This window comes from Giraffa tippelskirchi, chromosome 2 (genome assembly GCF_054371585.1).
Source record: "Giraffa tippelskirchi isolate mGirTip1 chromosome 2, T2T-mGirTip1v1.2.pri, whole genome shotgun sequence".
NCBI lineage: Eukaryota > Metazoa > Chordata > Mammalia > Artiodactyla > Giraffidae > Giraffa > Giraffa tippelskirchi.
In genome coordinates this window covers 165654469-165673617 of record NC_137276.1, presented here as the reverse complement: position 1 = coordinate 165673617, position 19149 = coordinate 165654469, and the positions used below count along the sequence as shown (strand labels likewise).

Genomic DNA, 19149 nt, shown 5'->3' with positions numbered 1-19149 from the left:
CTCAAGGATGTCTCTCCGTCATAAATAAACAGGGCATCCTCCTGGTTTCTTTTCTGGTCTGACTGCCCTAAAGGTAGGAGTGCTCTCCCTCCCCTAGGAAATGCAGCTCCCAAATCCCACCCTCTCTGGGCACTGTTCCACTAGTCAATTTCCTTTGCTTCCTTCCTTGTGCCTAAAAATATGCTCATGACCCACTTAAAATAAATACCCTGCTTTTGATCCAGCATCTCTCATCACCTGTCTCTAAGACTAGCAGACCGGTTGCCTCTACTTCCTCTCCCCAATTCTGTATAACCCAGTCTCCTCACATGCCCCCACTCCCTCTTTCACAGATGGTTCTAGCTGCTCCCCACAGTGGTTCTCTGCCCTGGCTGCACTTGAGGGTACTCTAATGATGCTAATGCCCAGCGGCTCTCCTGTGACCTGTAGCCCAGCCACCAGGTTCCAGCTCCCAGGTGAGACTCCAGTGCAGCCAAGGTGGAGAACCCCATGCTGAGGTCCTGCTGCAGACCCCACAGCCATCCTCTCATCTTGTTCTCCTGCCTCTCTGCTGCCAACCAGGGCCTCCCTCAAGCTCCCCTGCCCTTGGTGTCCTGGACAGTACACTGTCCAGTGCCCCATTCCCCTCCAGCTGTTTGCAGATTCCACTTCCTCTCCAGGCACTGGATGAGGTCAAAGGTAACACTGTCCTCTGAGGAGATCTACCCAAGTTCTGTGCATCTGCTTGAACAGCACACAATTACGTCTCCCCCCGCCCTCAACCTCCTCCTGGAGTTTTAGTCCCAGGTCTACATCAAAAACCGGATGTGTCTGCCATCACCTAAAACTCAACTTCTCCAAAGTTGAGGTACCATCTTCCCCATTTCTGACAAAGGGACCATCAAATGTTTTATCTAGAAAACTTAGAAGTGTCTCTTTCATCCTACCTTCCTGATCCCCTAACAGCACCTGTCCAGTCTGGAAGTGTCCATTCTGTCTTATAGTCCATTCCCATGACCTGCGTTGAGCCAGAGCCTCTGGGCAGTGCAGCATGTCTCACCCTCCTTTTCCTAAGCCCACGCTGTGTGAGCAGCCAAGGTTCCAGGCCCACCCCTCTCCCGGCCACCAGCTTGCATCCTGCCACCCGAGGGTGATGTATTCTGTGACTCACGTTCACTCCAGCTGTTCCGGGTGAGTCACACATGTGCACAGGAGACCATGCTATGTGAAAAGCACCAATCCACAGACTCCAGACACACATGACAGGAGTCATGAGTTGGGGGGAGCTGTCACCAAGCCCAGAATCTCTGACTCTGTCCAGGTCCGAGGAGGCAAACCCTCTGGTTTTGTGGGTACCAAACAGTCTACTCTGTGCTGGGGCTGGAGATGACTTCACCGGTTGGAAGCTCAGTGGAGAACTTACCAACACTCTGCTCTGTCCTTAGAAAGCAGCAGAAATCTAGAGCTGAGAGAAACGAGAAAGGGGTGTGGGGCCCAAAACAACAAAGACCATTGCACCTGGCACATACTTTGTGCTCAGTGAGGAATGAGTCATAAGTGGACACGTGAACAAGATCACGGCTGCGTAATAAAAAACCTCCCTCACAACGTCTAGAAGTCTTCAATCACATCACTCCCTATTCCACCAACTATTTAATATGCTTTGGAATCCAACAAACATCTTCTTTTAATCATATAAATATGGGAAGCATTAAGGGGCTAATTTAATTGAAAATGTTTCATCCAATCACCTGTTATACACTGGGATCTGAGAAAACTAATGGGGATTGCAAAAAAAGTGGCTGCAGGACCAGCGGATCCCCCAATACAAGCTGCAGGAGCGGGGAAGATTGGGGGGGCGGCAGTGGGATGGTTATTGGAAGCCTGGGCAGCTGGGCCTGGAATGAGGGGACCTGGGACCTTGAAATGGCGAAGAGGGAGCAGCAGTTCATAAAAAGGGGAAGCAGACTGGAGACGGAACACCCAGTCTTACAGCCTTTGAGAAAATAAATAGAAACTGGATCCTCCCAAGAGTGAAGACAAACTTGCAGGCTTGTTCACCTCCAACATCTGGCTCCAGGGTTGGACTGGGGGAGAAATAAGGGCTAGGGAGTAGGGTGCAGTTTCTCTATTTGATGATATGAAGCTCTGGCCTGTGAGGCTTTGGTTTCTGGGGTTGGAACGAGTCATATGCAAGGGGCTACAAGGTCTGACAAAGGAGGAAGGTCACTCAAAAGACCAAGAACAGGTTTCCATCCTCCCTGCCCACTTCCAGACTGTCCCTGGGTCCCCTTGATCAGCTGCCCACATCACCTGGACTTTTGCCCACTGGGCAAGGTGGCTCCATGGGGAAGCCATCGGGAGCAGAAAGCTTTTCCGGGCATCAGCTTCAGGCTAGCTGTGCTTGGCACACAAAACGAGTGTGCAGGCAGAGTTCATAGTCACAGTGACTGAATACAAATGCAGCTTAAAAGGGTGCAGTGAGGCCCAAAGGAAACAGGCTAGAAGAGGTCACTACAGAACAGAAGCACCAGTGGGTTATTGGGCAAAAAAGCCGCTTCAGAGGAAATACCTAGCACTTGGAGTTTGGAAGGACCCTCAGAGGTTGGCTCAACCATGCTCTGCCCCGTGCAGGGACCTTTTGTCTGGTACCCCAACCACACGGGCCTGGGGTCCCCATACAGATCCACTGTCACATCTGGCAGCCTGTTCCACGCCAAATAGAGGTCTTTGTTAGACAATTCTCCCTTGCCTTGAACACGAACCTGTTTCTCTGTGGCCACCCAGGTATATTCCCTGGAACAGCCCTTCTCCGTAGTGACGTCTGAGGTCAGGAAACACGCTTCTTCCTGTGGTGTCTCTCGTCCTGGTTAACCTTTAACCACTCCTCAGAGGTGTGGTTTCCAACCCCAGCACCATCCACTCACCCTCTCTGTTCTCCAGTATCAACGTCTGTCTTAAACTCAGCCCCAGAGGCACATGCAGGTCCCAGGAGGTAGCCTGGCTGCAGAGGAAGGAGGGGCTGGGACTGTGAGCGGCTGGGTCTTCTGACAGGCTCATGGAAGTCTGTGGGTCCTGATGCTCATACCCCAATGACCTTCTCACACACAGGGACCACAGCAGAGCATGGCAAGTGTGAGAGGGAGGCTCAGCTATGCCCTGTGGGAGGGTAGGGGAGGGCCTGGCACATGGATCTCTAGGAATCCGAGAAAAGCTGACGCCCCACCCAGCAGCCTTAGAGGATGTGGCTTGAGTCACCCAAAGGCAGGCTGCCTTGTTCCCCTCAGCTTGCTTATTCCTGTTCGGAGACAAGGCCCACAGTACTCTCTCTGGTAGACAGAGTTCAATACAGGGGAGGCCTTGGGTCAGGATGCCGTGTAGCTAGCAGTTTCTGCGAGGACAGAAACATCAGCTTTAATCATGGGGTTCTCTGTTCTCAACATCAGCCTATCTAAGTACAAGCAATGGTCACTCAAACACCTAGGTCCTCCAGCCAGGTGTTGACACAGCCCTGGGCCTCAGTTGTCACGGAAGAGTCACCAGCCACACACTCCCTCACTGGTGGGAAGGACGCACCATCTGAGAAAGTGTCTCCACAGCGCTATGTGGGGAGAGCCGAACAGCAGAGCCACGGTTCCCAGATGCCGGAAATTATAAATGCAAAAGGGGATTCAGAGTTCCCATCTCACAGATGGGGAAGCCAAGGGCAAAGATGCATTATCATTCCAAGGGCTGGGCTCCAGCAGCGCACGGACCTTGGCATGGTAACTGAGGTTTCCCTAGCAAACCCAGAGGCTGCTGGATCCTCCTCGTAACTGTTTCTGGTAAACAGGAAGCTCTGCGCTCCAGAGGACAGCAGCATGTGCAGCTGTCTCTCCAGGGACAGACTTGGTCCTGGCTCTACTGCTGGTGAACTGAGTCACACGGGAAACCAAAATGCTTCCTGAGACCAGGACCCGCCCTCTTTGGAAGCTTGCCCTTCCCACCTCTCTGCTCCTGTGTGGCCACAAAAAGCAGCAGGCTCTCCAAGGTCAAGGTTAAGAACTCTGCCTCTGGAGCTGGAAGAGTGGGTACAATTCCATCTCTGGCTCTCTCATTTCCAGTTGTAAGACCTTCTAATGCTACTCAACCTTTCCAGGCTTGTTTTGATCATCAAAATGGGGCAATGTAAAGCCACCTTCAATGGATTAGGTAAAACAAGCCCCATGAAGTATGTGGCATAGAAGCCTGGCTTCTTAGCCAATGGTAATCAATAACAGCATCAGCATCACAGCCTCAGGGCCAACACAGGGAGGCAAAGAGACAAAGGTGATCCCTTGAAGGGAAACAATCCTTACTTAACCACTGGGTCCCCCAAGCCAGACTTTTGATAGAGTCTGTGCATTCCTCCAGTACTTTAGACTGTCATACAAGGCATCTGTCGTTCAACTGGGGAGATGCTCCCAGGGGTGGGAGCTGTGGCTTCATCATCTATCTGTGTATCTCTCACAGCAGCTAATGGGGCATCCTGCAGACAAGTAAGTGCCCAACGAATTTCCAAAGTCACAACTGAAACACTTTGTGTGTTGACCATTCAGGCAAGCACAGTGAGAGAATAGGTTTGAGGGAGGAAATGAGGAAGGGAAGAAGGCAGACCTGACCAGCCAAGGTGCAGAACCCACAGCAAAGCTGAGCTTGGGGACCAAGGAGTCTCAATTCCAATGATGCACATGAGGAAAAACAAGGCTGGATTCTCCCTGATTCACCTCCCCAATCATGTGGATACTCAGGCCTATTTCTGTCACTTTGTAACAGCAAACATGCTCTCATCAGTAGTTTGTTCCTCCTGTTTCCATCCATGGTTTGCAATGAAAAATCTTTTTAAAAAATCTGTCTGTGGTTCAATTTACAGGTGAAAATGTCACATTTCATTCCTCAGGAAAAGAAATCTCAGTCCATGACTCAGGATTTAGACATTCATCTGCAGCCCAAGCCCTAACAACATGCAGTAGAACATGTATAATGTCGACTCTTATGGTAAGTCCAACCTGAACTAAAGACAACATTTGCAGTATATGAGGATGAACTATATGCATTTTCAGTTTTTGTAGGAGAAACTATCAATAGTCAAATATCAAATTTAATTGATAGTAAAATGTCCGTGATTTAAACATGGTTCTATTTAATGTTTACAAATAGGTTGTTCTATTTCCTTTGAGTGGACTTGCAAGCTCAGATCAAATCTCAAGAGGATGAGGACTTTTTCTCATCTTTCTTTAATTTTCTTCACCCTACCTGTCACTGAGCACTTAGGGCACACAATAAACATTCCTGAGTTGGAAAGTATGGTCCAGTAACAGTACTTCTGGTTCTGCTTTAGAGGACATGTGAAGTATGTGTGAATGACATGGAGCACTTGGGAGCCAAGCAGACTTGGGCATCCTAAACTTCAGAAGCATAAAGGAGGACATAAACCAGTGAGGACAAAGCATCTCCTTGTTTACCAAATGTTCAAGGAGAAACTGCTGTGTGCAGGCAATGGGCTTGGTACCACCAAACCAGATGGTGTGAAAACAGACATGGTTCCCTGCCTTCAGGAAGCTTCCAGTCTCACAGGGGAGGCAGACATCACTCAAGGAGTAGCTCAAATAAAAATAAAATATAACTGTCATTGACATGACCAAGGGCCTGGTGCACAGGGACTCCAACCTCTTCAGGAGGATCAATCAGGGAAGGCTTCCTTGACACAAGGCAAGCAAGCAGAGGTCCCAAGTAGGCAGAGAACAAACATTAAAAGAGGGTTCATGGGAGGAGAAGGGAGGGATGCGTGGGCACTGGAATGCTCTGCATGATATGACACTAGGGGACACATGTCATTATATCTGTCCAAACCCATAGAACCACCAAGAATAACCTTGTGTCAACTACGGACCTTGTGAGATAGTGATGTGTCATTCTGCTGGGGGAGGCTGTGTATGGGGGGAGGATATATGGGAATTCTGTGTACTCCCTGGTCAATTTTACTATGAACAGAGAACAGCTCTTAAAAAATACAGTCTATTATCTTTTTTAATTTTTGAAAGAAATGCAAGAATAGAGGGGAGGAGTATTCCAACCAGAGGAAACAGCATGTGCAAAGGGCCTCCCAGAAGTCGGAGTAATGGACTGAAGGTCACTGTGACTGGAATGCAGAGGCCAGGGTGGAGGCTAGAAAGAGCAGAATCAAGAGAACCCAAGAATAAACCTTTGTCACTTTCCCCCTTTTCCTCAAATAGAGCAAAAATGAGCCCAAAATCTTAAACACTGGCATTCTTGCCAGGTATTGAAATATAGCCTCATTCATTGAAAGGGCCTTCTAACTTTCCCCTGCTTGAGACCTCCCTGCCATTGTCAGCCAAGGGAGCCAAGGCGTGGGGACACCTATGCAGGCAACTGAGACGTGGGCTTCCCTGGTGGCTCAGTGGTAAAGAAACCGCCTACCAATACAGGGGACATGGGCTTGATCCCTCGATGGGAAGATCCCACATGCTACAGGACAACTAAGCCCATGAGCCACAACTACTGAAGCCCACTCGCCTACAGCCTGTGCTCCACAACTAGAGAAGCCACTGCAATGAGAAGCCCACACACCACAGCTACAGAGTAGTGCCCGCTCATGGCAACCAGAGAAAAGCCCACGCAACAACGAAGACCCAGAGCAGCCATTCATTAATTACTAAAAAGAGAGAGACACAAACTCTTCACCTGTGCCCTGTTGATAACTCTGAGTTGTAACTCTGTCCGTTCCTACCCCTCGTGTAGAACCAGCAGCTGTGAGCAGGACAGTGAGGCCTACAGCACAGCTCACAAGCAAGAGGCAGAACACATCGCTCGAGGGACCAAGACAGTTGAGTGATTCAAAAGTTCACATTAAACCACGTATGCACGCTTAGTTGCTCAATCGTGCCCCACTCTTTGAGACCCCATGGACTGCAGTCCGCTAGGCTCCTCTGTTCATAGGATTCTCCACGCAAGAATACTGGAGTGGGTTGCTGTTCCCTCCTCCAGGGGATCTTCTCGACCCAGGGATCGAACCTGGGTCTCCCACATTGCAGGTTGGATTCTTTATTGTATGAGCCACCAGGGAAGCCCCACATTAAACCACAACCATCTGCAAAACAGAAAGCCAAGGAGAACCTTTATCACCTCTGACAAAAACACTTTGTGAGCGTGGACAGAGGACCCGTGTGCCTGCCCACACAGCCCCACAGCCTCCATGGGCCACAGGGAAATTCGATACTTCCCCAGGCTTCACAAAGACCAGGAGAAGAGCAAGCAGGGAGGGTTGCATTAGGCCCCAGAAACCACTGTGTGATCTGCTAGCAGAAACAGCTCACACATGCCGAGACAGATAACTCAGAAAGAAAGGCAATTGTCTACATTTCTCAGTTCGTACTTGGAAAAATGACAAGTCTCAGGTCCAAAAGAAATCAGACAACAGTCAAAAGAAGCCAAATCAACTCCAGGGGAGTTTGGGCAGAGTGAAAACCTCTCAGAGCTGAGCCTGCCTCCAGGACTGGGGAATTCTCCACCCTCTGCTGTATCCACAGCAGCCACTGCCTGGCCTGGGCTCAAGACTGAACCAGGAGAGACAAAACACAAAATCAAGGACTCCGGGCAAGGGGGCACAAACAAGGTTATGACATGCCCTTTGTGAAAAGGGGCACTGACAGCACAGCTGGAGGGCACCCTGGACTTCCTCCCCTCCAGCCCCACCTCCCTGCACCCTCCAGCTGAGCACCCAGACCACCATGGAGCCATTAGTAGCAGAAGAGACATAGCCTGAATTGGGACAAGAGGACTCTAAATCAAGTCCTCTCTGCTCTGCATGGCACTATCGATACTTCCCAAAGTGCCCAGTACCAGGAAATAGACAGGGCTTGGGCTTTAGGATGAACTGGAACTGGTTCAAACCTGGCTCCACGTGTTACCAACAGTCAGTATAATGAACCTCGTAAAATTCAGTTTCATCACCTGTAAACTGGGCACTACAGCATGCGTGCTCAGTTGTGTCTGACTCTTTGCGACCCTAGGACTGTAGCCCGCCAGGCTCCTCTGTCCATGGGGATTCTCCAGGCAAGGATACTGGAGTGGGTTGCGTTTCCTCCTCCAGGGGATCTTCCTGACCCGGAACTGAAGTGCCTCTGGCATCTCCTGCATTGGCAGGCAGATTCTTTACCACTGAGCCCCCAAACTGTGCACCAACACCACCAATACACCACAGGACTGTTGTGAGAATCAGAGCTAGTGTATACAAAACACCTGGAACAAGCATAGTGGGGCAAGGGCAGGCATTATTTTGCTTCCAGAGGCACACAGAATCTGCATTCCTGCAGGAAGTCTTATTGGAGGAAGCGTCCCTCCAGCCTCTCTGGGGCTGTGGTCCTCATTTTACATTAGGATGCTCTCATTAGTCGAGGGATAAAGGACCCACGCCAAGATTGTTTACATGCAAACTTATTTTGTTTGCTTTGAGACATACTTATCTACCTATTTCTGAGAAGACATACAATGCTTAAAAAATGCAAAATTAGGTAATTGAGATTAGAACAGAAATTCTGTCTAAAGGGTAAGATGGATAAATGTCAGGGGCCTAGAAGGTAAGGCCGAAAGGGAAACAGGCTGGGTTGCAGAGATCTGATTTTTCTGTCTGATGGGAGAAAGCAGCCCACAGAATCCACATAGCTGGGACACACCCAGCCAGGCATAACTTTGCAGGGAACTTGTTTGACCTGAGAGCCACAGAGAACAGCAAAGCCGAGACTGACAACTCAGAGCGCCTGGGCACCCCGCCTCCACCCTCCGTTTCCCCAGGGCACCAGCTCTCCCTATTTGGGGAGAACAGGAAAGCAGCCATGGTTCCAATCTGAACCACTCATCACACTCCCACCTACGCAATTTCAGAATAAACAACTTTCAGTCAACTTCCAGGAAGTCCCAGGAGAGCAACAGAAGCAGTAATGGGTGAAACCATTATTCAGACCAAGAAAAAGTATAACAAGTTTAATAATAGGTCTCTAGGTAAAGATAAGAAATTGGGGGTAGTGGCACTCCCTTGTTCCAGCCCAGGCCAGTAGAGCCTTGGGAAAAATGCCTGCATTGGTGGCAGAGGGGTTCCTTAGCCATGGCTGCTGGTCCATGGCCTCTCCTAACAATGTGACCTGCAGGGGGGAGAGATGGCAACTCAGAATGTCCACTCGTAGAAGCAGAATTCTACTTAACCTAAATACAATCCTAAGTAGAAACAGACTGTTTCCTTCTTTTTGCAAAGAGCAGCTTCCCGATAAATGTAAAGTCGGCGGTCAGGGTGGGATTTAAGACCAGTCATGTGAGCATTCCATACCCCTAAGTTTCTCTAGTTGGTAACTATCAGTCCATCCTAGGAAATCCAGAGTGAGAATGAAATCAGAACAAAGCGCCCGCCCCTATGGGCTGGGAGTAGGCCTGTTATCAGCTCCATCTCCAGGGCATGGGGTCAGAGGAAGACAGCGCTGGGGCTGTCCAGTCAGTTCCAGCATGCAGGAGAAGCAGTCTCTCCAACTGCAGAGATTACAGGCCTGCTGGCACTGCCACATTCGGTTTGTAGGATTAAGAGGAAGGGCCTTTAATCTGGGCAAATCAGGAGGAAGCAGAAAATACAGTCAACAAAATAAGGCATGCTTAGGGCTTTTAAAAGAACTTGAAAAATCTCATTATCTTTGAAATCTAATTAACATTAAAAATCTAAATATCACTGAAACAAATGATATCTAGGATTTACTTCAAATAATGGGAAATAAAGTGGTTAGGAATACAAATGAAACAAGACTGGCTACAGATTGGTAACTGCCCAAGAATGGACGCTGGGTACATGGGGTTTTATTTCACTATTTTCTCTACTCTCACGTGTTTGAAATGTTTCATTACAAAATTTAAAAATCACATGCTATTTATTGTGAAAATTTAAGTAAAATATGAAATCAAAAAACACAAAGAAGAAAATAAAAGCCATACATAATCCTATCACTAGAGTCAACTGTTGTTAACACTTTGGTCTACTTATTTCCAATCTTTTCTGTTATTTTTCTCTTTTGTTTGCACAATAGAGTCATACCTCTATACTGTTTTATCACTTGCTTTTCTTTCTTCTCTTAAGAATTATTTAAGTGCTCAAATATTCTTATAGGGTATGACTGTTACAGCCTTTCATCAATAGACAGGTCATAATCTACTTCCAATGTTCAGCTACTATAAATAAGCCTGTGGTCAACCAGGAAAGATGACATTTGTTATAAACAAGTGATTTCAACTGAGAAAGAAACTGCTTGATAGGTACTCAAAGAGTGACACAGCACAATGGAAAAGGAATGGCAAAGAGAAAAGCTGGGGTCTCATCAAGCTGCCTAGTTCCAAGCAATTAAGTAACTTTCCAGGAACTCCCCACAGCAAAGGGCAAGGTGGGGAGTAAAAAAAAAAAAAACACCAAAAGATATGAAACTGAAACACACACTAAAATGCCTCTTAGCCAACAATTCACAACCAGGTGCAGGCACTGAGTTTAAGAAATCTGTTAGCATCTCCACTGCAACACTCGAGTCTTAAAATATTGAGTTTTCAAAGGGAAGGATATTGTCATGGGTCTGGGACAACAAGGTAAGGTACTGTGGGCAAAGAACAAATCAAACAGCTTCTCACAGACCACTAAACCTCCAGCATTCCATCACGCCATTCTGATTCATCTAATCAAACAGAATTAATATAACTGGACAGTGCACAGGCCTGTTACTTGGTTCTTCCCCCCAAGCCTTAAAGATGACTTTCCCCCTCAAAAAGAAAATCCACAATATTCCCAAGATGGGGCAATGAGAGGGATCCTGTGTTTTCCCTGCACTATTTTTTTCTGCCAAGCAGTGGATTTGGCAGAACATCTCTAAAGATAGCACCCCATATAGTCAGTATCTGAATGAGAGTCAAAAACATAATTTTTCTTCCCAAGGCAAATCCATGAACTACTTTGTGACTTACTTGAAAGATTCAGAGCTGAATCTAGCTGGGTCCTGTCTGACATTCTTGGGCTGCTATGAAGCATCAGGGGCCTCTGAATCAAACCACTCACCTCCGGCCAGCAGCTGGGCAGGGGCCACTCTGCAGCCATCTTAGGCAGGGGCCACTGTGAGACCTTCCTCTCTGGGGCGGCCCCAAGGACACAGGGATGGGCAGAACGCCCGTGGGACTGAGAAGAGGACTGAGGAGGCGGTACTGTTTTCTTTGCATTTTCCTTTCTCCTTTATCCCCCTCTGTCTACCATTTGGGGTTTTATTACCATTTCAGGAAGGACAACCATGGCTCTCTGATCATTTTGTAAAGAACTGAGAGGAGGAGAAGTGAGTCTGTGAAGCACTAGACACAGGCTCTTTGAGGTCAGACGTGCGGCCTCCCCAAACTGAGTTCTAACCTCCCTACCCAGCCCTCCTCCCCCAGACATGGATGTCCCAACCACGGCCCTGCTGCTGAGCCCACTGAAACGTTCAAGAAAGTGCTACCAATTATGCATAGTGTATGATGACCACTCTGGAAAAAATTCTGAAGTATGTGTTGGGATAGCAAAATTCAAGAGTGACATTTATTTTTATCTTTTGTTGATGTTATTGGGTTGTTTTGACAGTAGAAAATTATTTTAAGAATAAATTATTACCAACATTCCATTTATATATTTTGCTGAGGGAACCTCTTAAAGCCTGAGTTCATTTCTGACCTAAGTCTATGCCCTCCCTCTGGATTCATATATTATAGAGAAACAGGAGAAAGACAAACAAACAGAAACAAAACGAAAGATAACAAGCAATTTCTTTTTTCACTGGATTTCCCCAAGACAGCAATCTTTAGTATTTACGAAAATTGGGTCATAAAGCTCTACAAGATTCTATGCAAATGACTTGACTCCACCCCCCCTCTCCCTCCCCTCAAAAAAAAAGAGACCAAAGAGTCAAATGCAGAAACAGAACAGCTGTCTGCTGGCAAAGACTGCGTCCCACTCTACACAGCCACACCCTGACACAGACACACACCAGCCCCCAGCCATCCCTGCACTCCAGCTGGTTTGACGGCTGTAGATTTCCCCAGGGGCCCACTGAGCTCACCCTCTGATGCAACAGTGGACAGGAGCCCACGGGCTGGGGTGGCTCAAAATATGCAGGCAGTGCCAACGCCCACACTGATGCCTCTTCGTTGACCTCCCGTGCGGGGACAGGACAGAAGGGAAGGTTACCTTGCAGACAGCTGCCTGGAGCACTGCGTCAAAGCCACCCTCCGGGGCATCGCGGTTCCGGGACACCCTCTGCTTCCGAACTTCCTCGTTGAAGCTGTCCACTCTGTCCGTGAGAGGCAGCAGGTGGCGGAACCCAAAGGAGGGGACACAGTTTGGGAACAGCTTGTAACTAGAGAGAAAGAGGACAAGAGTCACTTTTCCTTCATTATCTTAAAATCTTAAACAACAACATACTCTGTGCCTTTACGGAGTGCCCTGAGTGGCACCAACGAATACTCACTCAGCCACCTACCGTGCATCCCTGGGACAGGCACACTGGGGACAACAGAGCAATTACAGTTCCTACCTCCTAAACACAAGTCCTAAACTGCAGGAAAGCCAGCACACACTAGGCTGTAAGTGCATGAAATGCACAAACAGGTCAAAAGAAGCAGAGGTAACAATGGGCTACTGCAGTCTGAGGAAGATGCCACAGAGGAGCCCTGACATGGGCCTTGAAGAGGCAAGGGCCTGGAGCACAGGCATCATGGCCCAGCAGTGCCTGAGGAAGGGAGGGGGGGCTCTTTGGGGCTGACGAAGGCGGGCAGTGTCAAGGGATGGCAGAGTGACTTTACAAAACCAGCATCTCACATCCGCTTTGCTGCTGTCACATGATAAAAGATCACATAACCTCTCCTGTCAACCCACTCAGAGACAACCAGGACATGCTGGCACATGAGCAAACACTAAATGCAACAGGAATGAAAATGTTCTTCCTGCTTCCTCATTCATTTATAAATATTGGAATGATAAACTATCAGCTCTCCCAGATGCATCCAAAGAGAAATCATTTAGAAGCAAATCATCTTCAAATGGAATATTCTATCTGGAAATTTGGAAAGAGGGAAGATTCACACCTCAATAGAAAGCTAATGCCATATCTCTCTCCTGAATATTCATTGGAAGGACTGATGCTGAAGCTTCAATACTTTGGCCACCTAATGGGAAGAGCCATCTCGTGCGAAAGGACCCTGATGCTGGGAAAGATAGACAGCAGAGGGAGAAAGGGGTGACTGAGGATGAGATGGCTGGATGGCATCACTGACTCAATGGACATGAGTTTGAGCCAATTCCAGGAGATGGTGAAGGACAGGGAAGCCTGGCATGCTGCTGACCTCAGGATTGCAAAGAGTCAGACACAACTTAGTGGCTGAACAATAACAAAAAACAACTCTCCTGACTGTTGGGTGTTCTCATCTTCAGTCCACAGTAGAGATCCCAAGTGGCCCCATTCCTGGAGGAAGTTAGATCCCAACCATAGCTGCAGGAGTGTCAGTTGGGCATACAGCCAACGGAATAAGGTGAGGGGCCTGACACTGTTTCCAGGAAGGTTCACTAGGTACAGGGGGAGGGAAGAGTAAACGCGAGGCCCTGCGGCAGAAGTGAGCCCAAGGGTGGAGGGTGGCCGGCGAGACTGTAGGACTGGGAGTAAGAGCAAAGATGGGCAGTGAGGCAGCTGGGGGGCCAGCTGGACAGACTGTGCAGGTCTGTGGCCATGCTAAGGAAGCCTCTCTTTCAGAACAAAGATGAAAACCAAACTTAACAGACAGACACGAGGGGATGGCTTCATAACCCAATCCAAGCCATGTGCATGGGAAGGGAAGCAGGCTTAGGGGCTACGAGCTCCTGCCTAACTGCACCTGGAAGGGCAGCCAGGGCAGGTCTGAGAGGCTCCCCTCCTCCACAAGAGGCAACCCTGGGCTTTCTAAGAGGCTACCCCATTCCTCTCAGGTCCTTCAGTACCTGCTCCATCAGTCACCAGCTGTGGATGGTCAACCCCACTGCCGTAATGGCTGTGGGGCCTCCCGGACGGGGAGAACCATCAGAGGCGGTCCCTGTTTGCCTTTCCTTTGTTGCACTCCCTCTTCCTTCCACCTAAATCTTTCCCCACCCCTTGTGCTTGCACAGATCAAGCTTGTCTATAACCCATGACTCCAGGCCGCCCAAACTTTCTATTCCCATTCTCAGCTGGCCATAAAGAGAAAGGTCATGGAAATTGCATTCCCAGCTGGAAATAGGAAGTGAGCTGAGAAACAGGAAGTGAGTCCCACTGTGGTGATCTGACAAATAGGGGGACCTGTCGGGAGCCGCGATAGGCATTACTGACAAAATGGAGGCACGGCCCCAACGCCCTCTCCTCATCCCGCAGGCACGGTCCCGGGATGAAGGAGTTAGGTCTTGTGATTCTGACTTGTCCTTTCCTTCCTCCGGTTGAGTTGGCTGGAAAGAATGTTATAATCCATAACGTTAACTATTGACATTTGTTCAAGGATCTTTACAAAGAATGCTCCAGGATGAGCACACAGGCTGCAGCCTGAGATCATGGGAAACATTGTTATCTGAAACCTGCCTGTAAGGGGAATGTTTATGGCAAAAGAAGTTTGCTGAGTTTAGGGGTTAGGAATAATTAAGAATAGTTAGAAGCTAAAGGTTTACGTGAACCGTCAACTTCCAGATGTTCAAGCTGGTTTTAGAAAAGGCCGAGGAACCAGAGATCAAATTGCCAATATCCGCTGGATCACTGAAAAAGCAAGAGAGTTCCAGAAAAACATCTATTTCTGCTTTATTGACTATGCCAAAGCCTTTGACTGTGTGGATCACAATAAACTGTGGAAAATTCTTCAAGAGATGGGAATACCAGACCATCTGACCTGTCTCTTGAGAAACCTGTATGCAGGTCAGGAAGCAACAGTTAGAACTGGACATGGAACAACAGACTGGTTCCAAATAGGAAAAGGAGTACGTCAAGGCTGTATATTGTCACCCTGCTTATTTAACTTATATGCAGAGTACATCATGAGAAACGCTGGGCTGGAAGAAACACAAGCTGGAATCAAGATTGCCGGGAGAAATATCAATAACCTCAGATATGCAGATGACACCACCCTTATGGCAGAAAGTGAAGAAGAACTAAAGAGCCTCTTGATGAAGGTGAAGGAGGAGAGTGAAAAAGTTGGCTTAAAGCTCAACGTTCAGAAAACTAAGATCATGGCATCTGGTCCCATCACTTAATGGGAAATAGATGGGGAAACAGTGGAAACGGTATCAGACTTTACTTTTTTGGGCTCCAGAATCACTGCTGATGGTGACTGCAGCCATGAAATTAAAAGACGCTTACTCCTTGGAAGGAAGGTTATGGCCAACCTAGATAGCATGTTTAAAAGCAGAGACATTACTTTGCCAACAAAAGTCCGTCTAGTCAAGGCTATGGTTTTTCCAGTGGTCATGTATGGATGTGAGAGTTGGACGGTGAAGAAAGCTGAGCGCCGCAGAATTGATGCTTTTGAACTGTGGTGTTGGAGAAGACTCTTGAGAGTCCCTTGGACTGCAAGGAGATCCATCAATCCATCCTAAAAGAGATCAATCCTGGGTGTTCATTGGAAGGTCTAATGTTGAAGCTGAAACTCCAATACTTTGGCCACCTCATGCGAAGGGTTGACTCATTGGAAAAGACCCTAATGCTGGGTAGGATTGGGGGCGGGAGGAGAAGGGGACGACAGAGGATGAGATGGTTGGATGGCATCACCGACTCGATGAACATGTGTTTGGGTAGACTCCGGGAGTTGGTGATGGACAGAGAGGCCTGGCGTGTTGCAGTTCATGGGGTCGCAGAGAGTCGGACACGACTGAGTGACTAAACTGAACTGACTGAAAGGTTTAAGGTATGTTGTAGTGTTGGCATATTTTACTATAGCTTATGGAAGCTAGGTATTTTAGAGATACTAATAGCTAAAAGCCTTTTTAGGAGATGATGAGCTTAAGTTACTAGGGGATAGCAGGATTTAAAGAGATGAGAAATAAACTGAGCAATGTAATATACAGCCCAGAGACAAACTTGAGTTACATTGTTATCACAAGGACACTTAAGAGGGAACTCTGAAGGACAACAATGATTTATGGAGACAGTAAATATGGGTGAGGGGAAACTGAAGATGTCATACCTCTGACCTAATGCTTTTGTAAAAGTATAAAAGAAAACCTGATGCTTAAAATAAACATGCAGCCCAGTGCTTTGAGCGAGAGACTGCATCATTTTTGTTCGCCAACCCCGTTCATCCCTTCAGGGCGTTTCCCTGGCTGCTGGAGCTGGACTCCGGCAGGGACCCAGGAGGAAAAAATGTACACAGGCTCTTCCTTGCCCTTGGAGCAACTTCACCCTGTGCTGTGCTGGCCCATGATTGTAGACTACAGGTATTTACTGCCATGGCTGATGGGGTTGGTTGAGGAAGGGAGGAGAACAGAATAGCAACTGCTGTTCAATGAGAAAACCAGAAAAGCTCAGCTAAATCAGCATTTTTTACCTTTCCCTTCCCTTCCTGCAAACGACAGTAAAATAGATACATTTTCACTGTGGAGAATTACTATTAATAATCAGGAACTAGAGAATGCGTTTACCAGAGAGAAGTCTTCACTGAACTTTACTACAACCAAACCAGAGGCACCTCTTAGAGAGGAAAACAGCGCTGTCACACAGGCTCTGTTGAATGTCTCTGCAGTCACTGGAAAATAATGTCACCTGTGACTAGTTATTTCCCCGGGGAGAGCTGACTGAGTGACCTGAACATCTGGGTGTTTGATAGTCTTGTGCCAGGAAGCCCGCCCACGCCCCAACCTGTGTCTGTGCTGTAGGACCCCAGTTTAGGGCCTCCTAAATCTTTACGAAATTAAGGATTATGAACCAAGAAGATGAATAAAGTATATATGCTTAAAGAGCCTGGGGCGCATGTGTGTATAAAAAGTGAATCCCATTTGAAGATACTAGATCTAGGCAAATCCAGAAAACAGTCTAATGCATCAGAACAATAACACTGTGGACCATGGAGCTGACAGAGAAAGACCTCTCCTCTTCTAAACAAAGAGAACTGCTGTGTAAAAATCTAATCTTGAAACATGTTAATATGTAGCCAAGACTGGTGGAGAAGGCAATGGCAACCCACTCCAGTACTCTTGCCTGGAAAATCCCATGGACGGAGGAGCCTGGTGGGCTGCAGTCCATGGGGTCGCGAAGAGTCGGACACGACTGAGACTTCACTTTCACTTTTCACTTTCATGCATTGGAGAAGAAAATGGCAACCCACTCCAGTGTTCTTGCCTGGAGAATCCCAGGGACAGCGGAGCCTGGTGGGCTGCCGTCTATGGGGTCGCACAGAGTCGGACATAACTGAAGCAACTTAGCAGCAGCAGCAGCCAAGACTGGAAGCTTCGCAGGGAAATCCCAGGTGCCAGGAAAGGAGAAGAAAGTACTGCACAAATGAATGGGCTTAAGAGTAGGTGGGAAGTAGTGAGCAGGAAAAGTAGTGAGCAGGGATCTCATGGCAAAGGGGCCCTCTGCCGCCCCCCACCCCCACCATGGCATGTTGTCAGACAGGCTGGGAACTAGGCCCCTTTGTTGCAGTGCTGCAATGCTTGCACCTAGACACATCTCTCCTCAAGCAACAAAATACAAAGAAACTGCAAGACTGCCTGCATGTGCAGTTGGGGCAGATTCTGGACAAAAGATACAAAGAGACCAAAAAACCCATCTGCCACTTTGAAGAGCCTGGAGTAAAAAAGCAAAGGATCAGGAGCAAAAGCAGGGTACTGCACATGCCCCCTGGCACACAATACCACTGAAGGGGTGGGCAGACCACCTAAGCACCCCCTCCAGCCCAACCCCTGGATACTCCCCTACCCCCACCCCATATAAGGAACAAGCTCACCACCACCCCTCACCACCACTCCCGGCTCCAAGCAGGGGTGGTAGGGGTGGGGGGAGGTGCACGGGAAGCAAGCGAGCTAGAGAACCTGTTGATCGTTCTTACTCGCCCCTGCTGCAGCAGAGACCTCAATAAAGCCTTGCCTGAATTTCTTGTCTGGCCTCTGATTAATTTCTATTGCTTAAGGAGGCCAAGAACCCTGGTTGGTTACATTGGGATCTGACAGAGATCTGGGGGTTTGGGGCCAGGTTCTATCAGGGATGACGGACTTCAGCCACACAGGGTCAAGCACCGGAACAGGGTTCTCTGCATAAAGTTGTGGGCCACGAAGAGTTGCCCTGTCACTAAAATCAAAAACAGAAAAATTCCAGCCCCTGGCTTGGGAAAGAAGCAAGGAAGATGCACTCCAGGCCCAGGGTGAGATGAATCACCCATAAAGATTGTAACTCCAGGCCTGAACAAGTCAGAATTCATTACTTTTACAAGGAAGGAACCCCCCTGCTGAGAAACAAAACAGAAGAACTAGTCCCACAGTGAGATTTGGAGGATCCTGGAAGCAGGGAACAAAAAAACACCCTGCAGGCAAGTCAGCATACCTGGGACACATGATCCCCTAATGGAAAACAACCTCTTCTGAAGAGGAGCTAATGAAAACGTTACAGACCCTATGAGAAATAAACCACCATGAAGGAATGTCAGCAAATGCAACCAACTGAAGGATCTTCAAGAAACAGATGGCAAAATGATCTAAAGCACTTTAAAACAAACATATTTAAAACATTGAGGAGAAGAAGGAATAAATACAAAAGACTAGAATGGGATTTATTAGGGAGAAAAAATAATCAGAAGGTTATGAAAAAACAGTATAAAAAAAACAGAAGTCTGAAAAAAAGAATCAAATAAAAAATACTGCCACTCAAATTAAAAAATGAAACTTCGGTGCCTGGATTTAACAACCGAAGAACAAGGCACTGGCACAAAAACAGAAATATAAATCAGTGGAACAGCATAAAAAGCCCAGAAATAAGCCCATGCACCCATGGTCAATTAATCTACAACAAAAGAGGCAAGACTATACAATGAAGAAAAGACACTCTCTTCAATAAACGGTGCTGGGAAAACCAGAGTCAGCAACATGTAAAAAAAATGAAATTAGAACATTCTTTAACT

General features: G+C 47.8%; 2 protein-coding genes across 3 annotated transcripts in view; one reads left to right on the top strand and one right to left on the bottom strand.

Moving 5' to 3' along the window:
* LOC145538870 (uncharacterized) overlaps window positions 1-8888 on the top strand; it is a 35895-nt gene extending 27007 nt beyond the window's left edge. The window contains exons 3-4 of the mRNA XM_081571721.1: window positions 4871-4995; window positions 6760-8888. Of these exons, the coding sequence (XP_081427847.1) occupies window positions 4871-4995; window positions 6760-6774 (140 nt within the window). The 3' untranslated portion in view covers window positions 6775-8888. The remainder of the gene's footprint in view (window positions 1-4870; window positions 4996-6759) is intronic.
* The window catches only part of ITGB5 (integrin subunit beta 5), a 116210-nt gene that overhangs the window by 58019 nt on the left and 39042 nt on the right, over window positions 1-19149 (bottom strand). For both annotated transcript variants that reach the window (XM_081571712.1, XM_081571713.1), the window contains exon 5: window positions 12245-12413. In XM_081571712.1, the coding sequence (XP_081427838.1) occupies window positions 12245-12413 (169 nt within the window). The remainder of the gene's footprint in view (window positions 1-12244; window positions 12414-19149) is intronic.